At 31.4% G+C, this 25,015-nt stretch overlaps 2 protein-coding genes across 2 annotated transcripts; one reads left to right on the top strand and one right to left on the bottom strand.

The window, feature by feature from the left end:
* Nucleotides 1–14,949: 14,949 nt before the first annotated feature.
* Nucleotides 14,950–21,236, top strand: sing (MARVEL domain-containing protein sing). The gene is made up of 4 exons (XM_040716274.2): nt 14,950–16,863; nt 17,746–17,928; nt 20,701–20,841; nt 20,902–21,236. Exons 1-4 carry the CDS (start codon nt 16,693–16,695, stop codon nt 20,977–20,979), a joined length of 573 nt encoding a protein of 190 aa, XP_040572208.1. The 5' UTR covers nt 14,950–16,692; the 3' UTR covers nt 20,980–21,236.
* On the bottom strand, nt 21,108–24,256 carry LOC121121379 (uncharacterized). Its single transcript, XM_040716273.2, has 6 exons — nt 23,955–24,256; nt 23,463–23,888; nt 22,678–22,884; nt 22,536–22,622; nt 22,060–22,376; nt 21,108–21,338 (listed from the first exon to the last, which is right to left on the bottom strand). The coding sequence occupies exons 1-5, from the start codon at nt 23,970–23,972 to the stop codon at nt 22,074–22,076; spliced, it is 1,041 nt and encodes a 346-aa protein (XP_040572207.1). The 5' UTR covers nt 23,973–24,256; the 3' UTR covers nt 21,108–21,338; nt 22,060–22,073.
* Nucleotides 24,257–25,015: the final 759 nt, after the last annotated feature.

Here is a 25,015-nt window from a genome sequence, read left to right as displayed (position 1 = left end):
GCTGAAACTGGGAGATTAATGATTTGTTACCTAAATCAAAAGCAATGGCTTTGATTAAAATTCTAGCTTGTTCAAGCCTTTCAATGATGGAGAACGACAATTTCTTTTTCATATGTGTGTCGAATTTAACATATATTGATTGCTTCCACACATGAAAAAGCCTTCTCACCATTGCAAACTTAAGCTGACTTATCTGACGAAATTACGTCACTGTTGTAGCAGTTCAGATAATTTCATTATATTGATTTACTCTAATTTGGATCTTTTAGGCAAATATGGCATCATTTTGAGGTTCAAAGCGTGTTTCTGCTGTCTCAATCCACGGGATGCCCAGTATTTTGCATTTTCTCAGAAAAATGTGATGCTTCAGTGTATTTGGATCTCAGTCTGCAGGAGAAAAGATCCACTTAATATTAAGCATTTGTGATAGGCATTTTAAATCCAATGATTTTGAACGGAATCTCCTGACTGAGCTTCTTGACTTTAAGGCCAGGAAGAAGTTAAAAAGTGATGCAGTTCCCTCACTCCATATTCCGATTTCTTCTCCCAGTTTAGATGCACCCAAATACTCCAAAGCAATGTCTGAGAAGTTCATCATCAACTCTTGCAAGGCTTTCCGCCGTCGTATGGAGGCAGTGATTGTTGCTGTGGGCGGCCATATTGAGTGAGCATGTTCACAAAGTTTAGTTAAAAAAATTTCAAAATTATTTATCAAAAAATAAAATTATTGACATTTTTCCGAAATCAGTTAATCAGTACACTTTTTGCTTCCAAACCCTGGAGATATTCGAGATGAATGAATAAAAGATGTTCATCGTAACAACTTCTTGCCATCTCTTTATTATGCGTTATGTTCTAATCAATTTGCCGGAGGGTCATATAACGACCAAAGAATACGCTGATAATCTTAAGAAAATCAATACAACGCCGTTTCTATCAAATTTAATGTAATCACTAATCTTTCATAAGATTTAGCAATATGGAAGTAAAATAAATCAAATTGATGCACGACTGAAGCAAATAACAGATATGAAATCACGAAGAAAGAAACGTCAATCCTAATGTCATGACTTTTTTTTTTTTTGGATGATGATGATTTCTTAAATTTTCGGATTTAGAAGAAATTAAGAAATATTTTTTTTGGAAGTTCCGGGAAAACTTGCAAGCTCAATTGCTAAAAAAAATAATTGCAAAATAAGTGTATTGAGCTCCATGACAAATTACGGATCAAGCAAATGATCTAGCAAAAAACGAATAAAGAAACGTTCCAAATAAACTCTGGAATAAATAGTTGATATCTAATATCTTTAAATATTTAATTTTTTTCAAATGTCGTTTTTTTGTGTGTAACACAATTATTTATTTGTGTAAATTTCAAAGAATTATAGTTTTTCAGTTTTTTTTTTTTTTTTTTAAACAGTCAATTGCTTAAATTTCATCTTATCCAAAAAAATTTAGGGTGTAAAACTTTATTTGAGAAAAGTTGTAATTTATCAATTCGCTAAATTTACATTTATAAAATAAAAAAACATTCTAAAAATTTCCCGCTATTCTTAGACAAATCCTTGACACAGCCCTAAAAAAAATTATCTTCTCTTAAAAATTTCTCCTCAGTCATTTTTTTTTTTCTTAAATTATGTATATTCATCATGGGAGACCCAGTCAAGATCAGGGACAGAGTCAAGTGTCTCCTATGCTTCTTTAAACTGACCTGGATTACTCTTGCTTGAAAAAGATTGTTCTAAAACTAATAGCACAAAATAAACTCGAAAAATTATATGAGCTATAAAAAAACAAGTTAATAAAATAAAATTTCCAAAAATTACGACGCAACACTTAAATCCAAGTTTTTCTGTCTCCTATATTAGTATTAAATAGTACGTGCAACATTTATAGCGTTCCCTTGTGAATTTCTCTTATCATTTAAAAAATCATTATTCTTTAGAGCTTTGCTTAATTCATGTTGAAATAAACTACAAGTTATATTTATTTTTCTTAGTTAGGGTTTTCAAATACCCTAACTAACAATGTTTGCATGACAAAACAAGTTTTCAAAAATAATAAAAAAAAGTTTTTTATTATTTCACTCCATAAATAATAAATATATTATGAATACGGTATAGAGGAGTGGTTTTTAAACTGCAGGAGAATTCCCCAGGGATGGAGAATGGTAAAGTTGACAAGTGGGGAATGACCGGTTGGACAGAAGAACCACCGCTTCAAAATTTCACCAATTTACAGTCATTTTAACAACAAAAAAAGCCATAAGTCATGTTGGGTATAAGTACCAACACTATTGGGTTAGAAATGCCACTTATTGGTGTAACTGGTGGATGACAGAGCTCTCATTATTAAGTAATTACTCATACGATTATGTATATATTCTTATGGTTATTTTATCTAGTGTGCCTTTGGAATGATGATATTTTATGCTACGGGTTAAGATTTGTGAACGAATGAGAAAAAGCGAGGCAAGTTGTATATTGGCCACAGCGCCACGGCTTTTCTAACGCTGGCGCGTATCAGCAAGGCTGGCGGTGGCGTCTGTGACGTTCTCAAGAACAAAGACACCATCAAACTCAAAAGGGTACTGGAGGAGTTTTAGCACTATTTTCCGTACTTCAAAATCATACACCCAATGAAGAAGTTCATAAGGGATCCCCAGCAGCAGAAAATGCTGCTTTTGTATGAATAAGCTTCTAGGCATTCAGCGCCACTGTACATGGTTTTTATCCTCACGTTGCCCTGGCAGGTCTCACATTACTGATTGTATTTCCCTCTACGTAACTGTGCGAGTTGGCGTTTTTGAGCATGGTTGAGATCAAAGTCAAATCACGTAACCCCCAGATAGACCTTGAAATGATTTGGACTGCAGCATTTCATACACATTTTTTGTATGTTTTTTATTGCCCAAATATATTGAGAAAAAAACAAAATAAATCTTATTCGTATATATATTTTATTTCCATGTGACAACTGTAAATTAAAAATATATACTATATGCAAACAAAAGTTAAGGGTCGTAAAATGGCACATAAAAGCAAAGCATGGGTTAAAATCTAATTTGTCCAAGATGCTATGGTGGGAAATGGAGAGTTGGCTGACTAAAAAGTGGGAATAGGAGAAAAAAAGGTTAAGAAGGTGAAGAAGGTTGATTGAGCCTACTAATATTTTCTGAATACATTGATTTAAGGATATTGGATGTCACATCATATTAAATAAATATATAATTCTTTTAGAAAAATCAATTATTATCTAAGTCAATGAGGTGAACTAGCAAATGTTCTAAAAAAATTCCTTTCAATTATGGATTATGATGTAGAAGAAATAATAATCGAAGAATATTTGAGGATTTTTTTGTGGGAAAGGATTTAGGGGATCAAAAGAAATAGAGTTCTTAATAATTATAGATGTAAAAAATATGACATGTCGGTATGTTAAAAAAAAGAAATCGAAAATTAGCCTAATCACCCTGAACATATTTGAAAATACTTTGGAGGAGAGCAGCTTAGCTGTCATGACGCTTCATTAGTTTAGTTGGGAGGAGGTATGAGATGAAGAAAATAAGGATACATCTCACCCATGGACTGACGTAGCTCAAAGGACAACGTCCTCTTGTGATAGATATTTTGCCTTAATATATAAATAAATGAAAGTTATTCGTCGTTATTTTTATATTTTTTGGCTCAAATCAAAATATCTAATATTATTATTATAAAATGCGTTAAATTGTTGTTTTCTGTTAGGATCATGTTGCAAAATTTAAGTGCATACACCAACAAAATCTAACCATGTAACGAATAAGTATTCTCAGGAGCTTCCAGCTCCCTCGAGAGCCTCCTAGTTGACTTTGAAGGATTGCCTTCTATCAGAGCTAGGGACGCCTTGATATTGGCAGTGTTTTTGGCCTCCCTCATCTCTTCTTATCTCTAAAACTTGTGTCTCCCTTCCTCAACATGTCCTTAAACTTATGTATTGTCTTGACGTTCGCGCTAAATCTCTCGGTAAAGGACTTGAGCTTATCATCTGCCTCGATCTACTCTACAATTTTTGTAGGAAGAGCCTTATACATTTTCAATCGTTGCATCAAGACTAAATTTCCACGCGGAAAGATTTTAAATACAAATTCACGCAACTTTTCTACAAATTTTTTAGTCAGTATCTTTATGCTTTTTATTTATTTATATATATTTTGTCGATTATAATAAAATATTTAAATAATAAGAATGAATAAATGATCAATCTTTTCTACAATAGAATACAAAAGTAAGAAAGGGCATTAAATATTTCATGCTGCTGTACAAGAGCAATAAGCAATGATTAGATATGACATGTCAACTCGGTTTTAATCATTAGACTTGCGGTAGTACCGGCATTGCCGGAGTAATTAGGTGTCAACTAGCAGACAAACTGTTCTTTCCTTTACAGCTCTAGAGTTTTTTTCATATAATGTGATGAGCCATGGAGTACTATAGTCTCTATAGCACCGCTTGGCTGTGCTTTACTTACAAATGTACTTTCCTGAGACTAATCTAAAGTCACATTCATTATCTTTTTCTTTTCTATTTATTCTGTAACGAACTTGTTCTTGAAAAGGAGTCCTCATCCGACGCACAAATATACAAGCAGATAAACTTTACTTTATCAATATAAATTATATGAACTCGTGGATAGTGTGTTACTCCAATCAATTTTGTTTACTCATCATAAATACAATACGCCGCTCATACCGGGTACAGCGAACGAATCTTTACACTTCGTTTATACTACATAAATCAAGTTTTTTGTGAATGCGGTAAAAATACTAGATGTTAGTAAGTGTTTATGGACATGAACATGGTGTTCCAGCAGGATGATGCATCTAGACACACGTCTAAAAAGGCGTAGAAGTGGTTGGAGGATAACTTGCCTTTCTACCCACAGAAAATGTGGCTCCCTACTCACCTGATATCAACCCATTGCACCATTTTTGGGTGCATGTTGAGTCCAAAGCCTGCACCGCCTGTCCTCCAAATATCAAAAACTTCAAGAACACACTCAACCAATACTGGGATGCCATGTTTAAGGAATATATCAGCAACGGGGTCAAGGCCTTCCATGCCGCCCTGGAAGCCATCATTGCTGCCAAGGGTACATTAGGGTAGCTAATACATCATATTAATTATTTTTATCTTATTGACATACCTTATTACTACAACTAATTGCTGAAATACATCTTGATGAAGTTCTAGATTGGAAGTGTAAGAATTTTTTCGCCCGGTAATAAGAATTAGATCAATGCTTTTACATTTTCGCCCTAAGGAAATGTGTAACAAATATTAAATTACTGAAAAGGATAATATCACTAAATTATAATGTGTAAATAGTGCTCTAAAAGGCTATTATTGTGTTCCTTATACAGCAATATATCATTTCAATGTAGACTGTAAATATTATTTGGTGTTACTCATGAAGATTCCGGGCGGTGTATATCAACTTTCATTATTGGTGAAATGAACTCTGTAACACGCCTTAGAGATGAGATGATATTGTATAAGGGTGTGTCGAAGGGGCATCATCACTTGTATTTTAAGAATGAGTATTTTTTTACATAATAAATGCCTATATACATATACAAATTTCGGGACACTTGTTGTTGAGCAAAGTATGTATGTTGCAATTAGGATTTAAAAAAGTAAGTTCCTCTTTTAGATTAAAGATATAGGGTAAATTCTAAACATTGTAAGCAATGTAAGCTCAAATTCAGCCTATATAACTAAAAGAAATTTAGAGATATCATAATAACAAATTTATGTATATAATTATTAATCAATTGTGAATAATATTTGTTTTGAACATTTTTTGGTGAGACTTTATGTCCGAAATAAAAGTGGCTCAACAAAAGATATGAATCCCTCAGTTTGTTGAATTCTAGCACACCTCCATATATTTTTTTTTAGTTATGCTAAAACTATATCTATGTATTTACAATATACAAAGTTATCGAGTTCTGATCAAAAAAAAATATGGTTTTTCTTATAAAATCTATCAAAAGGAAAAAAATCAGAGACCATAAATATATAGGATTCCATAAACTGGTCCAATAAGACACGCATTATATTTTTGGCCTCAGGGATCAAAATTAACAGTATAGAATACCTGAGGACCATCTTAGACAAAGGTATCTAGCCCTCTATGATCCAAATTATGTTGGAGTTAGATTTTTAAATTTTTATAGCATATATGAAATATATTCTGTATAACTAACACTTATTTACCATTCAACAAATATTCTAATATAAACTTGTATTTAATTGATGTGTCCCAAATTTGGTACATAAGGTCAAATATGTCCCATTGGGGATACAAATGCACAATGTCATAATTTATATTTATTACTAGATAACACTTAAAATAATTATTACTTGAGTACATAACTCATAGGATTCAAAATTGTTGGAGCGGATGAGCAGCAATCAAAATACGTACACTATTAATTTGTAGATGTAACTGAAATACCACATGTGTTTTTGCGCAATACACAGTGGCGTTGTTGTTGCAAACGTGTACTTAACCGGTATGATAAGCCTTGGGTCAATTATCTGTTGAGGGAAAAAACTCAAACCTTTTAACAAGATGGAGCTCCCTCTAGCTCGTCCAATATGATGAAAAAGTGTTGTGACAATCATTTTCCTAGCTTTTGTAGGAACACATTTTAGCCTCCATCTGGAACACATTTCAATCTGATGGATTTTGAAATCTTGTCCGTTTTGAAGAATATTATCTGTAAGCCCCAGTCAAATTGGGATGCGCTGAAATCCTTCATTATTATGGATTAGGGCAAAATTCTTTACCTAACAGACTCAGACCACTTTAGATAAATTTTTTTCACCTATTGATACAATATATAATATTATTCAAACACAATTTTATTTTTATATGAAATAAATAAAAAAACTACATATGACTATTTATTTGACAGTGTTTAGGTTATACCTTGTATACGAATGTATATATTTTATTCGATTAATCGCGTCAAGTAAATAGTATTTGTGTTAATACAATATATAAAATACATTTATTTAGTTTGTTTCCTGTAAATATACTAATATATTATACACATGTACTTACATACAAGCATTTAAGAATGTAATGCCTTTAATTAGTCAAAAAACAAACAATTGTTTCTATAATGAGTCTAAATATAATTATTCATTGCTCAAGATGTTTATATATATATATATATATAAATACTAGGTTAGACGATAATGTAATCGGGCTTGATAGAATTTTCAATTTAATGTATCGTACCGACTGCTGGGAAAGAAAAACAGATTTTGACAAAACGCCCAACCACTCATCTACTATGACGTCAATATTAAAAGCGTGGTGGAAATCAAACATCAGTCGTACACGCGTTATGGTATAACCTTGTAATTCGATTAACCTTTGATAACTCTCGATAACATACCATATCCAGTATACTTTAAGTATACTAGTCGAGTTAACTAATCAAATTGAATAATACCATTATAGAAATAACCTAAAAACGGGGGTTGTAGGTAATTTTGACGAAAAAAAATTCGCCAGCGGTAATTTTGCTTTGAGGAAATTTTAACACATGAAATATTCACCGCTTTTTTATGCTTTTATATTATCGGTTCGAACTTTACCGTTAGATCACAATTAAAGTAACTATATAGCATAGCTAAGAGAAGAAGAACGAGCTAAATAATATGGAAATTAATGTATTATCATTTATCAACCTTTGATTAATATATTTTATACTCAGTCTTTCATTGATTTTGAAAAGTATACATTTTTTTGAGGTTTCTAACATTATCCCAAAATGGAAGAGCTACTTAAAATACCAAGTGATTTTAATATAAAATTATAACAATCCTTCATATGAGTTGAAAAAAAGGAATTTCTCATCAGAAATGATGTTTGTCACCAAAATAGGTTGTTTGATCTGAGCCTGTGTTCTTCCAGATAGTATAAGAACTCCTTGACTATTCCTTTTTTATTATTTGTTAATTATTTTATAATCATTTTCTTTTTTCGTCACGAAGTTATATAATTAATCTGATCAAGATACAACAGTTCGAACCGAAAATATCTGATAATGCAAAATCTTCTCGAGTCAAAAATACAGGCAGAAAAATTACTGGTCACGAAAAATAGCATACTCATTATTTTCTGCATAACAAGTATCGGTCAAAATCACTTCTGTTAGTTCACAGTATATTTTTTTTCTTTTCTTTTGGTCTAATTACTTTTGTGATTCCCTCTATATGATCCATCTTCTACAATTGATCAAGTACTGTTAACCAATCACAACATATTAAATTTGAAGAATAAATGGTTAGGACTGTAATCATTAAACATATATGTATTAAATAGGCATGATATAAAGCTCCAGCCAAATGAGGAAGGTGCTAACACACTTTCGTAATGTACTTTATTCTTGATTCTGACGATTTCCTACACTATATTTTCTTTGGAAATTTTTTCTGGGCGGACAAGTAAATCTGGAATTACTTTAATGGCTAATTATGAGACTTGTATTTATAGGTTACGTGGTAAACAAGCTAAATGGATTAGCTATCGAATTGAATAACAAGGTTTTTGAGTATCTCGTCGTTCAAGCATGGAAAAAGTCAGTAGAATTTTCATCATTCAAGCTCACTGCGGGGTACACTCTGCTCAAGGAATAATTTCCTTCTTCAAATATCCAAAAATCAACACTTTATGACGTGATTAGGGCCTTTGATGAAGAAAGAAAGACAGAGAGAGCAGCTCATTCAAAAAGATCGGATAAAATCCAGGCTAAAAGGTTCATAGCTGGCTTGAAACGATCAATTGACACTCATCCAGACACATCAATTGCTAAGCTGGCCAAGGACCGTAACGTGAATAAAGGGACCATCAAAAATTCCATCAGTATTGACCTGGGTTACTTGTCAATGGCCAGAGCCTCAAAGCATCTGCTAATCTTCACCATTGATGCCAAACATAACCGTAGAAACGATAAATGGATCTGTTTGGACCCTGATGAGGTCTAACCAGTCATGAAAACAAAGTATCCAGCTTTAGTTATAGTCTTGCCGGTCAATAGCACGAAAGGAGAAGTTATGCCCCCCACTTTTCCAAAGGGCCAAAAGGTGACCAAGGAGGTCTTCAAGGATATTCTCAAGGGCATGGTCATCCCATGGATGAATAAGGTACTGATGGGAAGCCATATACCTTCTAGCAAGACCCAACACCTGCTCATAAGGCCAAGATTTTCCAAGAGTTATAAGGACAAAATGTGGAGGATTTTTGGCCTCCATTCTATTGGCCAGCCAACCATCAAGACCTCAACCCATGTAATTTTTAGTTGTGGGACAGGGTAGAGAGGATTGCCTGCAAGAATAATAATGCCTCAATTACGGCCTGGAAGGCCTTATCGTCAATACAATGAAGGACCTGAATCTGCACGAGGTAGCAAGGGAATGCAAGGCATTCAGGCGCCGTGTAGAGATTGTGATCAAGAATGAAGGCTTGCATTATAAATAAACATTTTATATTTAATGTGGTTTTAAATTAATGAAAAATTATCTTTCTATCTCTTATACAAGTCTCATAATTATCTGTTAAAGTTATTCTGGATTTACCGTGTACATGTATATGTTTGATCTAATTTATTGAATATTACATTCGTTTTTAATTTATTTTGATTCTAAACTTTTAAGTTTGATCTCATTTTGAATTGATGAAAAATGATCCTATTATATAGTTTAATTATTAGAAAAAAAAATCATATCCACAATAGTACCGGTGTCTTTTATATACAAAACCTAAACTTACATTTTCAATTATCTATAATATGTTTGATTAAATGCAAGGAAACATTGCTAAATTTTGTATTTAAAAAGTAAAGTCACGCTTTTTTATAGCTACACACGCTACAATAATGATCAAAATCACTATCAATACTTGAATGATTTCATATTTTCTATCATTTGCTCATTTTTTAATTTATAATAGTTAAGTATTCCAAATTTAAAGAATAATAATTTTATAGAGATTTGAATTCAGAGTGCATTTTTTACTCTGATCCTGGACTTGAATTTTCTTATGTCTTTCAGCACTCTTATTTAAAGTTTTTAATACAAATATTTGCCTTAAATTTTAGATACAGTCTATTCTTATTATTTTTATCAGATGATGTATTAATCAACAAAATCTGTGAGATAGGGTTACAAGTTCAATAATTTATTTATGAATTGACATGGGAAGACACATAACATTATCAATGTTTGCCTCGTTTATTATTTGCTAAAGTTCATTTATATTCATTGAGTGTAATAAATTAATTTGCCTCATTCCTCAGGACAAAAACATAGTTGAGATAAAAAATTAAATAATGTCATAAGTATGGGCTTGCATTAATTTTTCAAGGCAGAAATAATCAATTAATTCTCATCCATGCGGATATGAGTTTGAAAATTGTATAAAAAGATGATTCTGAGCGATGAGTGAATTAATGAAACATATTCAAAATTATCATACTCAATCAAAAATCCAGAGAAATTGGAGTACAACTCCCTATACTTAAAAATCAACATTTTTAAATTAAATAATGATGTACAGACTTTTAGTCCGTGGAAACGTAACAATTGAGTATGGACGTATGAGATGATAGAGGATTGACAAACTTGGTCCTAATATTTATTTATAGGATTTTCCATCTCCTACGTCATTGTTCTTGACAACAAATTGTAAATTCTAGCAGCAAGCCCGATTATATAATGGCCTAACCTTGTATTTTTATTAGGCTTGATTTTTTTTATTCAATATGTCCTCATACACAAATAATAGCAACCTCGACACACCGGTGAATAGATAAATGCCGAATCCATTGTGTACCACGCTGTTACGATGGCAGCTTGGAGCGAATCCAAATTTGGATGAGAGGGTAGGCAGACATTCTTCTCCAAGATACCCTAAACGGCGAACTCTAGGGAATTGAGGTAATGATTGGAGAAGCGCCACATGGAGGCAGGCCAGACCTCCACCATATTAATCCTGGATACTTTTTGGTTTTTCTTGGCTATAATGGAATTCTTGATGATGTAGGTAGCCCGGATGGAAATGACAACGGACATGGGATAAAAAGAAAACTTGTTAATTTTTGTTTCATCTGTCGTTTGGTTCTGTTTTGACACCTTGTAATAAAAAAAGGGGGTAAAATCGTCATTAAAAGCGACTGCATGTCATGGGTCTCCAGTCTGTAGGTGAGAAATAATGAAGTATTATGTATTTTTGTCAAATTTTCTATAGAAACAAATTTGATAAAATGTTGAGACTTGCAACAAAGTTACATCATTCAAAAGATGCAAGATCCATGGTCTTAAAAAAACCAACCTGCTTATCACAAGTAGGTGTATATTGTAGGTAGATACATGGAAACTACATAATGTGTTTTAGAGTAAAAAAATATGATCATAAAAATTATAAATATAAAAAAAACAATACTCTTCCATGAATGATGATAGCATCTGGCACACTTCCGTAAAAAATGATGGAGTGAAATTATTGGCAGCTTGTATACATGACTGTACAATATCAGTTTCTCCGAATGGAAATGAAAGATATGGATCAAAAGTGTGGTAATAATATATTACTAAAAAAGTTATAACCATATTTACGAACTTATATATAGCAGCTCAACGCAGGATTTCACCATCGAGAGCTGTATATATTTATGAATGCATATAAATATGTACATTACACATATTTGAGAGTTCCAAAATAATGATTAAATCTATTACTATCTAAAAAACAACATATCACATATGTACCTGCTTTCATTCATTTAATAAATTCATTATAAATTATGTTTACGCTGTGTACAAGTTGTAACTTGTCTAAACAAATTGTACAAGATCCAATCCAGAAATGAAATGACAAATTTTAATGAAAAAATGTTGAGTCCTACTTGTGATGGGGATAATGTAAAAATTAAAAATATTCATTGGGTAAATATATATTAATGATGTAATTATTGACTAATTGACATGTATTCTGTGGCAGAGACAGTGGGACTTGGGGCACAGTGACTTGAACTCCAGCCTCTTTTGTAGTACTTGACTTGAGTTGGTATTTTTCAAAAAAAAAAAAAAATCATGTGGAAATAAAGTAAGAAACCTCGTTTCTATATTAAAAAAAAGTACATCAAAGCTGTATGATTTAATAAAAAAAAGGGACCTGTGAATTGCAGGGACGTCTGTAGGGTAGAGGGGTCAACGTTTTTCCTTTTAAACCTATTTCATCTAATATATAATGGTAAAAAAAGACATTTTGATACCAAAATCACGTCTCCAGCTTAAATATTAAGGAAGTTATGATCTATTTATCATCGAAATTTCATTACATTTTTTCCTACTGTTGATGTTATGGCCTACACCAAAATCTGTGATCTAATATGATATGTCAATAAAATAACACAACTTGCCTAAACATCAAGATAATTAAACTAAATTTTTATCAATTACAGAATACAGTATTATACAAAAGATGTTACCTTTAACTAACTGCAATTGAAAAAAAAAATATATTACTTGCATATTGCGTATTAGAAAAGATTGAAGGTTCTAATGTCGGATTAAAATTTTTGTATTTTGCAACGAAAAGTTTGTAAAAAACTTAACTTACTACTAATTGTACAAATAACTTAACGTGCATTATACTTTTTAATAAATCCATTATACTAAATTGGGAATTTAAAAGGTATTTACAAGTTACTTATTTTCCAGCGAATGGTGCGATTAAAAGAAGCAAATTATTGAAATTTTTTATAAAATTGAGTGTAAAGATTAAGAATTGATCTAAATTAAATATAAATGAAATGAAATTGATTTCTCCCATTTCAATAATGAAAAAATAGCATTTCAATGGGGATCCTCAAAAAAACTCTAGACTTCCACGCCTAGACTTCCATTGAATTTTGTATAAATATTTAAGAACTTTTTTTTGGAAAAATTCAATATTTGAATTTTTTTCTCAAAAATCTAATAACTTATGAATTTAAAAAAATAAATATAAATATATATAATCTTACAGACGCCCTTGTAACCAAATAAAGCGTAGTAAGATGTACTAATTGCAATTTGTACGGAGTTCTTATATAAGTTACATTTTGTACAGAAATTGCAACTTTTCACCATAAAATTTATATAAAAAGCTTCTTCATTAAGTTATTAAATTGGATGCATCTCGAAAAATGAAAATTGCTTCCCAGTTCATTGTAAGTATATAAATAATAATGAATTGATCATTTTCAAACTTGCAGGGAGATATATTATATATATTTTTACACACGTGTCATATCATTTTTCAACTCAGCTGGGGGCTATATTACATACGGTATGACTTCACTCTGACCATTCTTACCCTATTAAATGGAATTAAATATAATGTAGATTTTTATCATTCATTTGCTAACTACATTGTATGCTTAATATTTAAGAAGTTCTTTCTTGTTTCAGAAGCGTCCGCAGGATTATAGTGAGAGGGGGGTGCTTCGTTTATGGAATTTTCTTGAAAAAACAATCCAAAAATAAAAGGTTTTAATTTATTTTTTCCAAAATCCATTGCCATTCACAAAAAATTTCAAAATATTAATTTTTTTTTGTAAAAAAACTCCAAAATTATATATCAAATACTAATTTTTTTGCAAAAAAAAATCCACAATTCTATAGAAACTGGCAGAAAATTAAAATTTTGAAAAAAAAACTTTGAAAAATTAAACTTCATTTGTTAAATTTTTTGATTTTTTAAATAAACAGCTTCTCCAAAAAAAAAATTTTTTTTGGAAAAAACCTTTAAAAATCCATAGCTATTTACAAAAAAAAAATATTTTTTTCACTCTCCAGCATAATTTGCCGGAATGACGAAAAAAAATCTATTAAAAAAAGCAAAAAAATTCCTTAATTTGGAGAAGAGTACATCCCTTCCTGCCCACCCCATGCAGAAGCCCCTGTGTTTTATATAGGACTAATTCTAATGTTTATTCACTTGTATTTTTAGAAATGTTTGTTTATCGAAGTTACCTTTCCAGTCTTGTGGGTATCATCTCTATCTACGGGTATATTCTCATCCAAATATCAAAGAATAAAAGTTATTCGAAATAATTATTGATTTGTGTGCCCAAAATAATGTATGCAGGCAACCGTAAGATAAGTTGACACAAATTGTTAGTCCTTACATTGAATAAGTTTATTTAGACTAACGTAGACTGCATTTTTATATTTATATCAACTTTATTGTTGGATTAAATATACAATATAAAATTATGTATGCCTCATAAATTTATCCTTAGCTACCAAGGTCATGTGACTCAATTTACTCACATGATGACGTCAATTTTTTAACTGAATAGTTATTATGTAAGTAAATTGATATCAAGGCTCATAATCCATAATTAGAGTTTCCATTACATAGAGAGAGAGGGTAATACAATATACAAAATATTTAGCACATATAATTCGTTTGAGCAACTCCTAACAAATAGGAAAAATGAGGTCAGTTCATAAGATTGAGCAAGAAACCAGTATAGGAAAAAAACTAGTCATTGAATAAGTCCTTATTCATTTTTGGTTTTTTGTTGACTGATTCATTTTCTACGAATGGGTGTCTATAAAAATTGACGCAATCAAACTTAAAGAGATATGCAGTTTTACTTCAAGTCACTGATTTTTAGATTTACAGTCACACCTGGTTTCAATGTCATCTGATTTAAGAGTGTCACTGCACAACGTGTTCATAGCCAGTTTTCAATTTTAGAATTGTTTCGAAATATGAAACTTGGTTTAAGAGATTGCCTGCATTATGCATTTACTTTTTCATTTTCCCTTGCCTAACGACTTAATACAGGTTTGACTGTATATATATGTATTAAAAATTATATAAGAATAAATTGTCAATAGTCATATTTTGAGAGTCCATTATTTAATATGTTGCTTTTTCAAATTTGAATCCTCATTCATCATAATATTCGTATTTCTATGGATTTGCTTAATGGGAAGCATACAAGGTGAAGTTCGTTGTTTAAAAATGAATTTTGAGTGATTGCAACAACTACACATGCACAGGGAGGACGTTGTTTGCTGTTTTGGCAGCTAGTCAGAAGTGTTTAGCGTCAGTTAAAAAAAATGGAATCGATCAATAGAGTATTTATTCCACAAGTTTCCTTTTTGAGATCCCCACCGGACGAGACATTGTTGAGATTGCAAACTTCTTCGGCCCGGGTAGATCTCTTGTCTGGAGAGTCGGGAAGTACTGCAAGACTTTGGACGTGATGATGAATCAAGTGCAAACCTTACTGATCACAAGATCAGACTGTCACAGGGATCAGGATTCCATTGCAAATTCGCAAAAGAAAAATCATTGACACTGAGACATCCAAATCAATTAACCAAGTCAATTCCTGGATTAAGGAAGTTGCAGCTGGGAGGTCATTCGTCTGGCAACAAAGGTCTACTCCATACCATACTCCCAAGCAAATGTTGACCTTGTTGTCAGAGTTTTTTTTTTTTACTTTGTTGGATACAGTGTTTGTTCTCCAAGCTCACCGGACCTCAACCCATGGACTTCTTTGTCTGGGGTTTAGTTGAGCTACACAAGTCCAAGATGATTTCCACGATCCTGGAGGAATTCCGGAATCTCGCAAAGGAGACTATTATCAAGACCTGCCCCCATTTCCGATGTCGAGTTGAAGCTATTATTGAAGCCAAATGAGGTTATATTGAGTAATAATACTTTTTTATTTATTTAGCTTTCATTTGCATTGGGGTTTATTTAATTTCGGATGATTAGTTTAGAAGAAAATACATTTGAATAAGAAATAGTGTTGGTTGTTAAATAGAGGTCGCGCCCGTGAATTTAAATTAAAGCCGATTGACATTTCGTTTGAAAAATGGAATTTAATGAATAATGTTTTTTCTAATATAATGATATAATGTGAAATAATTCCATTGCTCTCCAGAAAATTCCAGGTAAATGTTTTTGCGTTTGCAAAAAGTACAAAATACATGTACGCGTATCATATTATAATGTAATTCCTCCAGCTTCAGACTCCTGGAGGTATTTAAAGATAATAAAACATCTACGGAGTAAATCTCTCCTACCTAGTGAAATAAAAGCTCTCGATCGACAGGGAACATTCACTTAAGTCATTATATCTCATATTGGGGGATAGTTTTTCTGTGTGGTTCTTCTTACATCAAATGATGAAATTTTGTTTATATGAGTCATCATGTTGAAATTATTAGTCTTATTGTAAAATACTGAATGGGGCCGTACCTGTCTCTATTTTAAAAGCGAGGGCACGCTCGCACACAACTGTACTCCTTCGTCTTATTTAGGGTGAGTTCAAGTTTCCGGCTGTTTAATATTTTACACTGGTGTGTTGAATGTTTGGATTCGTCATATTCTGTATATATTACTCTAGAAGTTAACAACCCCTTATTCCATTTAAAAACGAAAAAGAAATAGAGGCAGCGTTGCTAATGATGGGTAGATGTGATGTCTATAAGCAGTTAATGAATCTCAGTTGTGTGGACCAGATGCGTCTTCTTACCTCTAAATATTTGTAAGTGAGTGAGAATTAGAAATAGCCAATAGGAAATACATTAAACAATTGGAGAAAAGCCAAAAAATAATAATAGCATGGGTGGACAACGAATTCGAACAATTTATATGAGTCCGGAAGGACGAAGAACAGGACGATCTCCAGGTGAGAGAGGGTTCAAGTGCTGCTTTGGAATATGTCGAATAGGAACGTGTAACTCTAAAGACTTTTTTGGAAATCCATCAGGGATCATCAAAATATTTGAAGTGGTAAGAAGGTTTAGTTTATATATTGTGTACAAGTTGTACAACTTGTACAGTTTGCTTGTACAAGTTGAAAACAAAAATATGATAAACAATTTTAATTGAAGGATCTACCGCACTTGGGAGAAGGTTCATGCAATAATTAAATATTTCATGGATGATCCATGCATTAATAGTGTCGTTCATTACTATTTTAATACAATTCACTCAAATATAAGTATTACTTATAAATACATAACAACCCTGTAATTTTAATAGATAAAAAATGAAATGTTAGTATCAATTAATTGTTAGTAATTAGAATGACCCATGTCGTAAGTAAGTAATGCATTTTTAGACGAAGAAATTGCAACTTGTACAATGTGCTTATATAACTTGCAACTTTTACAGACATCGTAACATCAACATAGTTAACATTCTCCTTTGTAAAAAGATCCGCACCGACTCGTCCACATGGCAAATGTATTATGTAATGCTCGTTTAATACCTTGTAGGCAGCACATGTTACATGCTATCTTATCCTACCTTTACTCTACCTAGTATGTGTTACTTTTTCAAGTATTTCAAACATTCTTGCAAAAACTTGGCTTAGCTTCAGCCTTGCTGAAGAAGTTATTATTTTTTGTATGACACGTGATCTATTGACGCAGAAATAACTATTTTTTCGCCCTAGATATTACACATATATTTAAATGAAATATTTAGAAAATATAATAAATGCTTTCTTTAATGCATTAAAAGGGAGTTTGTATAATTAAAAATACTTAAATAACTGTCTCATATTGAATGTATAACCCCTCTATCCCAGTTTTTAAAGCACATTTGTATATTATTGGTACTAATATTTAACATTAAATAATCTTTCATTCATAATATTTTGTATTGCAGGCAATTGCTCTGGTTTGTCAATTCTTACTCTTAAAATATGGAGTCAAATATGCAGAAGGACTCGGTTTCTCCTATCACCTTATTCTCTCAGTTACATCAGCCTCATTTCTCACCAATACAGTATTAACAATTATTTACGCAACTTCTCATCCTTCAAAGATTCATATCAAGTCTTCTATCTTTGTAAGTAAAGTTTACTTTTAGTACCGGAAAAGAAACAGGTTTTTGCGTATAGTATGCACATATTTAAAAGGAATGCAAGAAAAAGGCTAAAATGTGGGAAGGGCTTATGTCAGTTTCTATAGGTACCTATGAATTGAAAGGGATTTTCACTTCTTCTTCGTCTACATAACACCATAGGCATTGGGCAGCTTTAAAGACATTTAAAAATGAAAAGGAAAAAAGAAATTATACATGTTTCTGGGAGCTCTTGGACTTTTTAAGTACATTCATATATAGCTATATATTTATGTGCATACAAATTATACTATTGCAAAAGCAAATACTTTAATCTACCTTTTTTTCACTTTGTTTATTTTCTCTCTACCTTTTGTTGATCCCCATGTTTTCTTGGTTTATTCGTAAAACAAGTATTTATTTATTTTTCACTTTTGAGCCTCAACATATAATTCGATTCTTAATACACATATGTGGCCTTTCAACACAAAAGCAAATCAAGAATGATTTTTCTCAAAATTGAGTGTATTTCATTTGTATTCATTGATGAACTATTTGCATTAACACTTGATTTACAAATTAGAAGTCTGAGAAATTGATAGATTTTATTTGAAAGGGTATATCCGGATTAATATAAGTCAAATAAAGGTTCTAAATTACAGCAAACACTCTCTAGTATTTGAACTTATCCCACAAATTTGAATATAAAGCCAATAATTGATTCAAATATATCTTAGGAAAAATTGGTTTGATGTATACCTATACATGGGCATCCGTCGAAGGTGGGCTTGAGGGGTTGTAGCTCCGCCCCCTCCCCATTTAAGGATTTTTTTGTTTTTACTAGAAAATTAAAAATTTGAATGTTTTTTTTTACAAAAAAATTCCATTTTTTTAGAAAAAAAAATTAATTTTCTGTGAATAGCTATTGATTTTTGAAATTTTTCTCCAAAAAAATATATATTTGAAATAAAATTTTTGAAATTTTTTTCTAAAAAATTTAATATTATCGAAACAGCCGTCTATTATAGAAATATTTTTCCCAAAAATATAATTTCATGTGAACCGCTGTGGATCTTTGAATTTTTTTTCAAAAAATTTTAATTTTTGGATATATTTTTTAAAATAATCTATATATATATACATATATAATCCTGCGGACACCCCTTATATGACGTAAAATAATAACTTATGATTACATTAGGTTGTGCTTTTTCCCAGACTTTTTTTTCGAATTTTGATTACTCGCACTACGGGGAAAAGTTACCTTGTGGTGAGGAAATAACCTATGCAATATTGTCGTTTGTAGATAGGACCTCTCAGACAAAGTTTGAAAAAAGGCAAAAGTTCTTTATTTAGTCGATTTAAAAAAAATAATTAAGAGTTATTTAGCATTGGAATATTATGATAGACAATATTTCTAACCTATAAAATATAGAAATACACATTCCAATGTCATTTTAAGGTGCTATAAGGGATTAATAACGTAGGGAAATGTTAATAATCCGCGTATAGTGCATAGGTCTGTTGCTATATATATATTTTTATCAAATTTTCCAACTTACTTTCCCAAAAAAATAAATAATAAATAAAGCATTTTCGATTAATTTGGTTCATTTTTGATGGAATGATTTTTTCAAGAAGAACATGTTTTATTTATAATTTTTTTTAAAAATCTTTTTGGGTACCTTGTCATACATAATACACATTTTTAGTTCGCATTCATTTTTTAAATTATTCTGAGTGACGTAACATTGTGGCTTTGCATAGCTTACAGTCTTACTTCGTGAAAACTTTTTCGCTCTGCTCGTAATCGAAATTCGAAAAAGTATATAAACAAATTGCTTTATTGTACATTCTTCATAACTATTTCAATTGTATAGCTCCCAAATACTCAGGGGTGTCCGTAGGGAGTAGACTGGGTGGGCTGAAGCCCCCCCACCCCCAAATAACTTAACATTCGAATTTTTTTTTCCCTTAAAATTTAATCTTATATGCAAAGATTTTTGATTTTTAAACATTTTTTCTCCGAAAATTTAATATTTGAAGTTAATTTATAAACTTTTTTGTGGACAGCTGTAGATTAAAAAAAATCGCCTAAAAATATGATTGTTTGTTAAAAACAGGATTTTGAATTTTTTTCGAAAAAAAAGAAGAAAAAAAAAATATATATCCCTTGGGACACCCTTGATGTTACAATAATTAATTGATTATGAATGTACTACATAAAACAAATAAATGATTTTACATTGAATAAAATAAGTAGTTGATCCCTTGCTGATATTGTAGGTTTGCCCACTGATAGGGATTTTATATGGGATTGAGGGTTCTTAGACTGGCTAGGCCACTCCAAAAACTTAATGTGCTTCTTTTTGAGAAACTCCTTTTTTTGCTTGGCCATATGTTTTGGGTCATTGTCGTGTTGGAAGACACGTACACTACCCATTTCCCTGCTCTGAGGCAAGGAGGTTATCGCTCAAGATTTACAGGACACATGGGACTATCCATCCTCCCATCAATGTGGTTAGAAGATAAACAACCCCAAAATCTAAGGTTTCCATCCCCATGATTTTCTGCGGGGGTGTTGTTCTTGGTCCTATACTCAATATTATTTTCTTTATTTAATGTACCTTCACTGTCAAATATACCGACTATTACTATTAAAAAACGTTCCATTTTTTGTCAAATGAGCAAAATTACAAAATCGCCAAGGGTTCAAATAATTATTTTCTCTACTATGAATGTACCTATTTCTTAAAGAAGTAATCGTTTTCTTTTCAGGAATTGGTTTTTAATTTCGTTTTATGTTCCTTATACCTGGGTATATCTCCATTATTTGCGAAAAACGTACATAGTCATTTATTTTATTACTTCAATACCATACCCAATTTTACGGCATATCCTACCTTAACTGCGTCATATGTAAGTATACTTATACTCTATTCATCTAACTAAGCAACATTTTTTTTTTGCTCATTTTAGATCCTTGGTTTCATTGCTGGTGTCATTCACGGGATTGATGGTTTCCTTTCATTACGAGATTATAGGAAATACAATTGATTCATTATGTTTGAATCTAATCCATCTAGATTGTTATTTTGTTTATGAGTCAATTTTTATGTTATTACTTGTACCATTAGATCTGATTTTTTATGGGTGTTTGTTTTTATATAAAATGATAGAAATTATTTAATTTAACATATTTACATACATATATAATTATATTTTAGTTAATGATCATATTTTTAATAGTTAGTTTAATAAATGTGACTAATTTAGTCAAAAGATAATACATTTAATAAAAATGTATTAATGTATATTACAAATCTTTCAAAGATTAATCATTTGTATCCCAAAGGATTGATGTTGTTTCTTGGAAGTAGTTTTTGAGGTAGGTGGAGTATACTGGGATGCCATTTCTATAATCAAAGAAAAATAAGTGAAATAAATGCAAATTGATGGTTAGTTCATGTGATATAATCTAAACTAGGTACCTATCTACAAGGTTTGAAAGGAATAATAAGAGTCAAAAAATATATAACTGCGAATATTTTTTTCATCAAAGAGCTATATGTAGGTATTAAATAGTGAATGTCATCACGAAAAAAAGTATTTTGATATTAAGCGTATGATGTATTCTCTCTAGTCCTGGTTTTTGGACTGAAAAACCGAGATCTGAGATCGATATGATTTTGAGTAGACATAAATAATTCAGTCCTTTAAACAAAATCGATCTAGAAGAATCCCAAAGAAAAATATGATTTGGATCGGTCACATAAATTTTTTTGTTACATCAATCATATTTCTCTAACTGATAAATCAGTATGGGGAAGGCAATCGGTAAAAGATTTCTAAAGGATGTAATTTGGGTCTACGATCTGAGATCGCGGTTTGGATCGAAATATTGGTCCAGAAAAAATTACTTAAGATCGAACCGGAAATAAACTTGGTCATGGATCGAGTCTCAACACTAATTTCTACGTACTCGAAATTAATTAATGTATGCAAAGAAAAATAGAAATTTCAATATGAAGCCTTGATATTATTTACATATTTGTACTTTTATCTTCAAAAATGAAGCAATGTCCTTTCTTTACCTTCAAATGTATCAAATTCAAAGCTCTATAATAATAACGATACCTTGGATATATGATTCATTTAGGTGCCTTGGAATTGAATTCAGAACTACTAAAACGACGAGCATGGGGAACAAATCTATAGGATTCTAAAGGTAAAGGAGCGCTATCCGATGAGGAGGATCCCCCACCACCTAACAAATCATTGATCCATTTAAACGAACTACTTAAAAATGATGGTGAAGTAGAATCTAATGTGCTTTGTGAAAAAAATCCATAATTCCGTTCGTGCGTATTTGCGCTGTTATGATTGTGAGAGGAGTGATCAAATTCTTTATTGAAATCAGTAAACTCATCTTGTGATACTTGAGAGAGTTGGCCCTAATGTTTTGAAGATAAAAAAATGTAGTTAAATCGTGATGGAGAGTCAGTTACTTTCTTCTTCATTTCCTAATATCATATTATAATTTCATTAGGTAGGATGACATTATGATGCAACAACCTATGATTGTAACAAATAAAAACGAACTAAAACCAAACCTTTTTTGGTTGCTGAGAAGATCCTGTGATAAAATGCTTGACTCTTCCTAACATGACATTCATGTCTCTCCTCATTTTCTCAAAGAACTGAAATTTTTAAAGACATATAGATAAAATTTTATTTAAAAGTTGATAAGGGTACCGTAGGCTGTTGTGACAATGAAGGATTTCCAGATTGACTATGTTGCTCATGAAAGGACTCAACATCCTTGTTTCCAAACCCATTTTCTCTATCTAAATTAATCTGTGGCTCATCTTCAAGGAACTGTTGAGTATTTTCATTTGGTGATAAAAATTGACGAACATTCTTCATCATAGAACTTAAATTGTCTCTTATTCTATCGAGAAACTAAAAAAAAGTTCGAGTTGTGATAACTTTCTTTTATTCATATATATAATTAAGATACTCAATAAGTACATCAAATACCTTTGCATCTACCCCGGAATGAAAAAGCTATATAACATATAAATGGATAAAAAAGTATACTTCCTAATGGATTAATGAAGTTAATCAACCTTAGAATGAACTCAAATGATTAAATTGCAGGGTATTTGTCTTTTCCATTCTGTAGGTGAGGTTTGTTATTAATTAAAAAGATATACTTCAATTTCAATGCAGAAATGAGAGCATTGATGTCTAAAGGATTCTGTTGATGAAAAAAGAACAAGATATACTTTACAGGAACAAAGATAACTTCTAAGGTATGTAAATGTTCTAGTCTAGAACTGATTTATTTGCATTGCCTATTTTGATTCAAATTTAATCAATAAAATCCATTTTAAAGGCACCATCGGTTAGTTACAACAATATGTTTTTGTATTGCCTTGGAAATAAAGTATATACACAAATACCCACATATGTATATGACGTAATTATACCTTCTCCTCCAATTTGACACTTATTATTTGTTTTGAATGGGAACTTACAGAGGATTTTGTAGATGAGCTTTCTTTTTGTCCAACGCCTTCGTTGCTTGACATATAATTATTTTCGTTTGACTCAACAGAATATTGGTCATTGGGATGATAAAGATATTCCGAGTTGTAGCTCTCAAGATCTCTTTTTACACGGAAGATCCTTCTCAATGGACTGACTCTTTTGTTGATCTCCTTTCGAATCCGATTAACAAATTGGCTAGCTGGATATAAGAAATCATTGTTTCTTTGAGTACGTTGGTTACTGACGGGTGTATAATAAGTATGCCATTCTCCACGAGATACGCCGTGGACTTTAGGTATATGAGGGGCTTCTACTGGGACATGATTAGGAACATTATCTTCTTGATAAGACTCATACCATTCACCTCGAATGGCCAATGATGCCGTAATACATATGGATAAATAAATGAACACCTATAACAATAATATTTTTATGATGACAGGAATGAAGGAAAGGAAGAAATATGTCTGAATATTTACTAATTGAATCCTCATCATGAATTTAGTCAGATGTTGTTCTATTCACTCCGGAATTATAATCGTGACTGAAAAACTGACGCTTTTCTCGAAACTAAGGCAACTTTTTTTTTGAATAGGTCGACTTGCCCGGTAAAAATGCTCCTACCTTGAAAAAAAAACGTCGCTTTAATACAAGAAGGGAATCCATCCATGGTGGTCACATAGGAACCCTCGTAATATGTGTGTGCGTAAGGACATACCATTGGCAGGCACCAAAGGATGCTTTAGGTTGGTTTTTGAATGATTATTATTTACATACTCTTATTTATAATAAGAATGGAGTGATATAAATAAATATGTTATCATTTTAAACAGGGTGTTTGTTTCCTTTGTTGATGAATATCATTAGAAATTTCTATTGAAAAATGTCGTCAGTTCACTTTTTATCTTTTATACGTATGATGTACAATATACTTTACATACATCGTGCATGTCATAAGAGCAGTCTGAACCAATTAAAGGATTCTCAATATGCACATGTCCTAATTATAACCATCCACATATCTAAGAATGAGAATGAAGGATTTTCAGACTGCAAATTACTATCTATCCATCAACAAACCGACTATCTAAGAACTGGATCACCTCGAAAACAAATGTTGTTGGATTTAAACGCAATCATTTTTTTTTTTTTTTTTTTTTTTATCAAATCATACTATTAACATAGTATTGAGATAAAAAAAATGGTCGTACATTATTCCAATTTATATACTTTTTGCATGTTCATGAAAAGAAAATTATTAGAGTATTCAAAACACTACAACCAAATCTCTCGGAGCAGATCCATGTAACTTTATATCAAGTTACAAACAGAATGCTTCGTACATTTACTACCTACGCGCAGGGTTACAAGTTGTTTGTGAGTTTAAAATGAGGAAGGGATTTAGACTTCTAAGAAAGTGTGTATATTTGGATAAACATAGATGATGCAAGCTAGAGATAATTTACCCTTTGACATAACTGATACGAGTGAAAAAATGAATGAAAGTATATCATTATAAAATCCTAATTTATCTCAATTT

This window comes from Lepeophtheirus salmonis, chromosome 7 (assembly GCF_016086655.4).
Source record: "Lepeophtheirus salmonis chromosome 7, UVic_Lsal_1.4, whole genome shotgun sequence".
NCBI classification, from domain to species: domain Eukaryota; kingdom Metazoa; phylum Arthropoda; class Copepoda; order Siphonostomatoida; family Caligidae; genus Lepeophtheirus; species Lepeophtheirus salmonis.
This window is presented reverse-complemented; position numbering and strand designations above follow the sequence as displayed.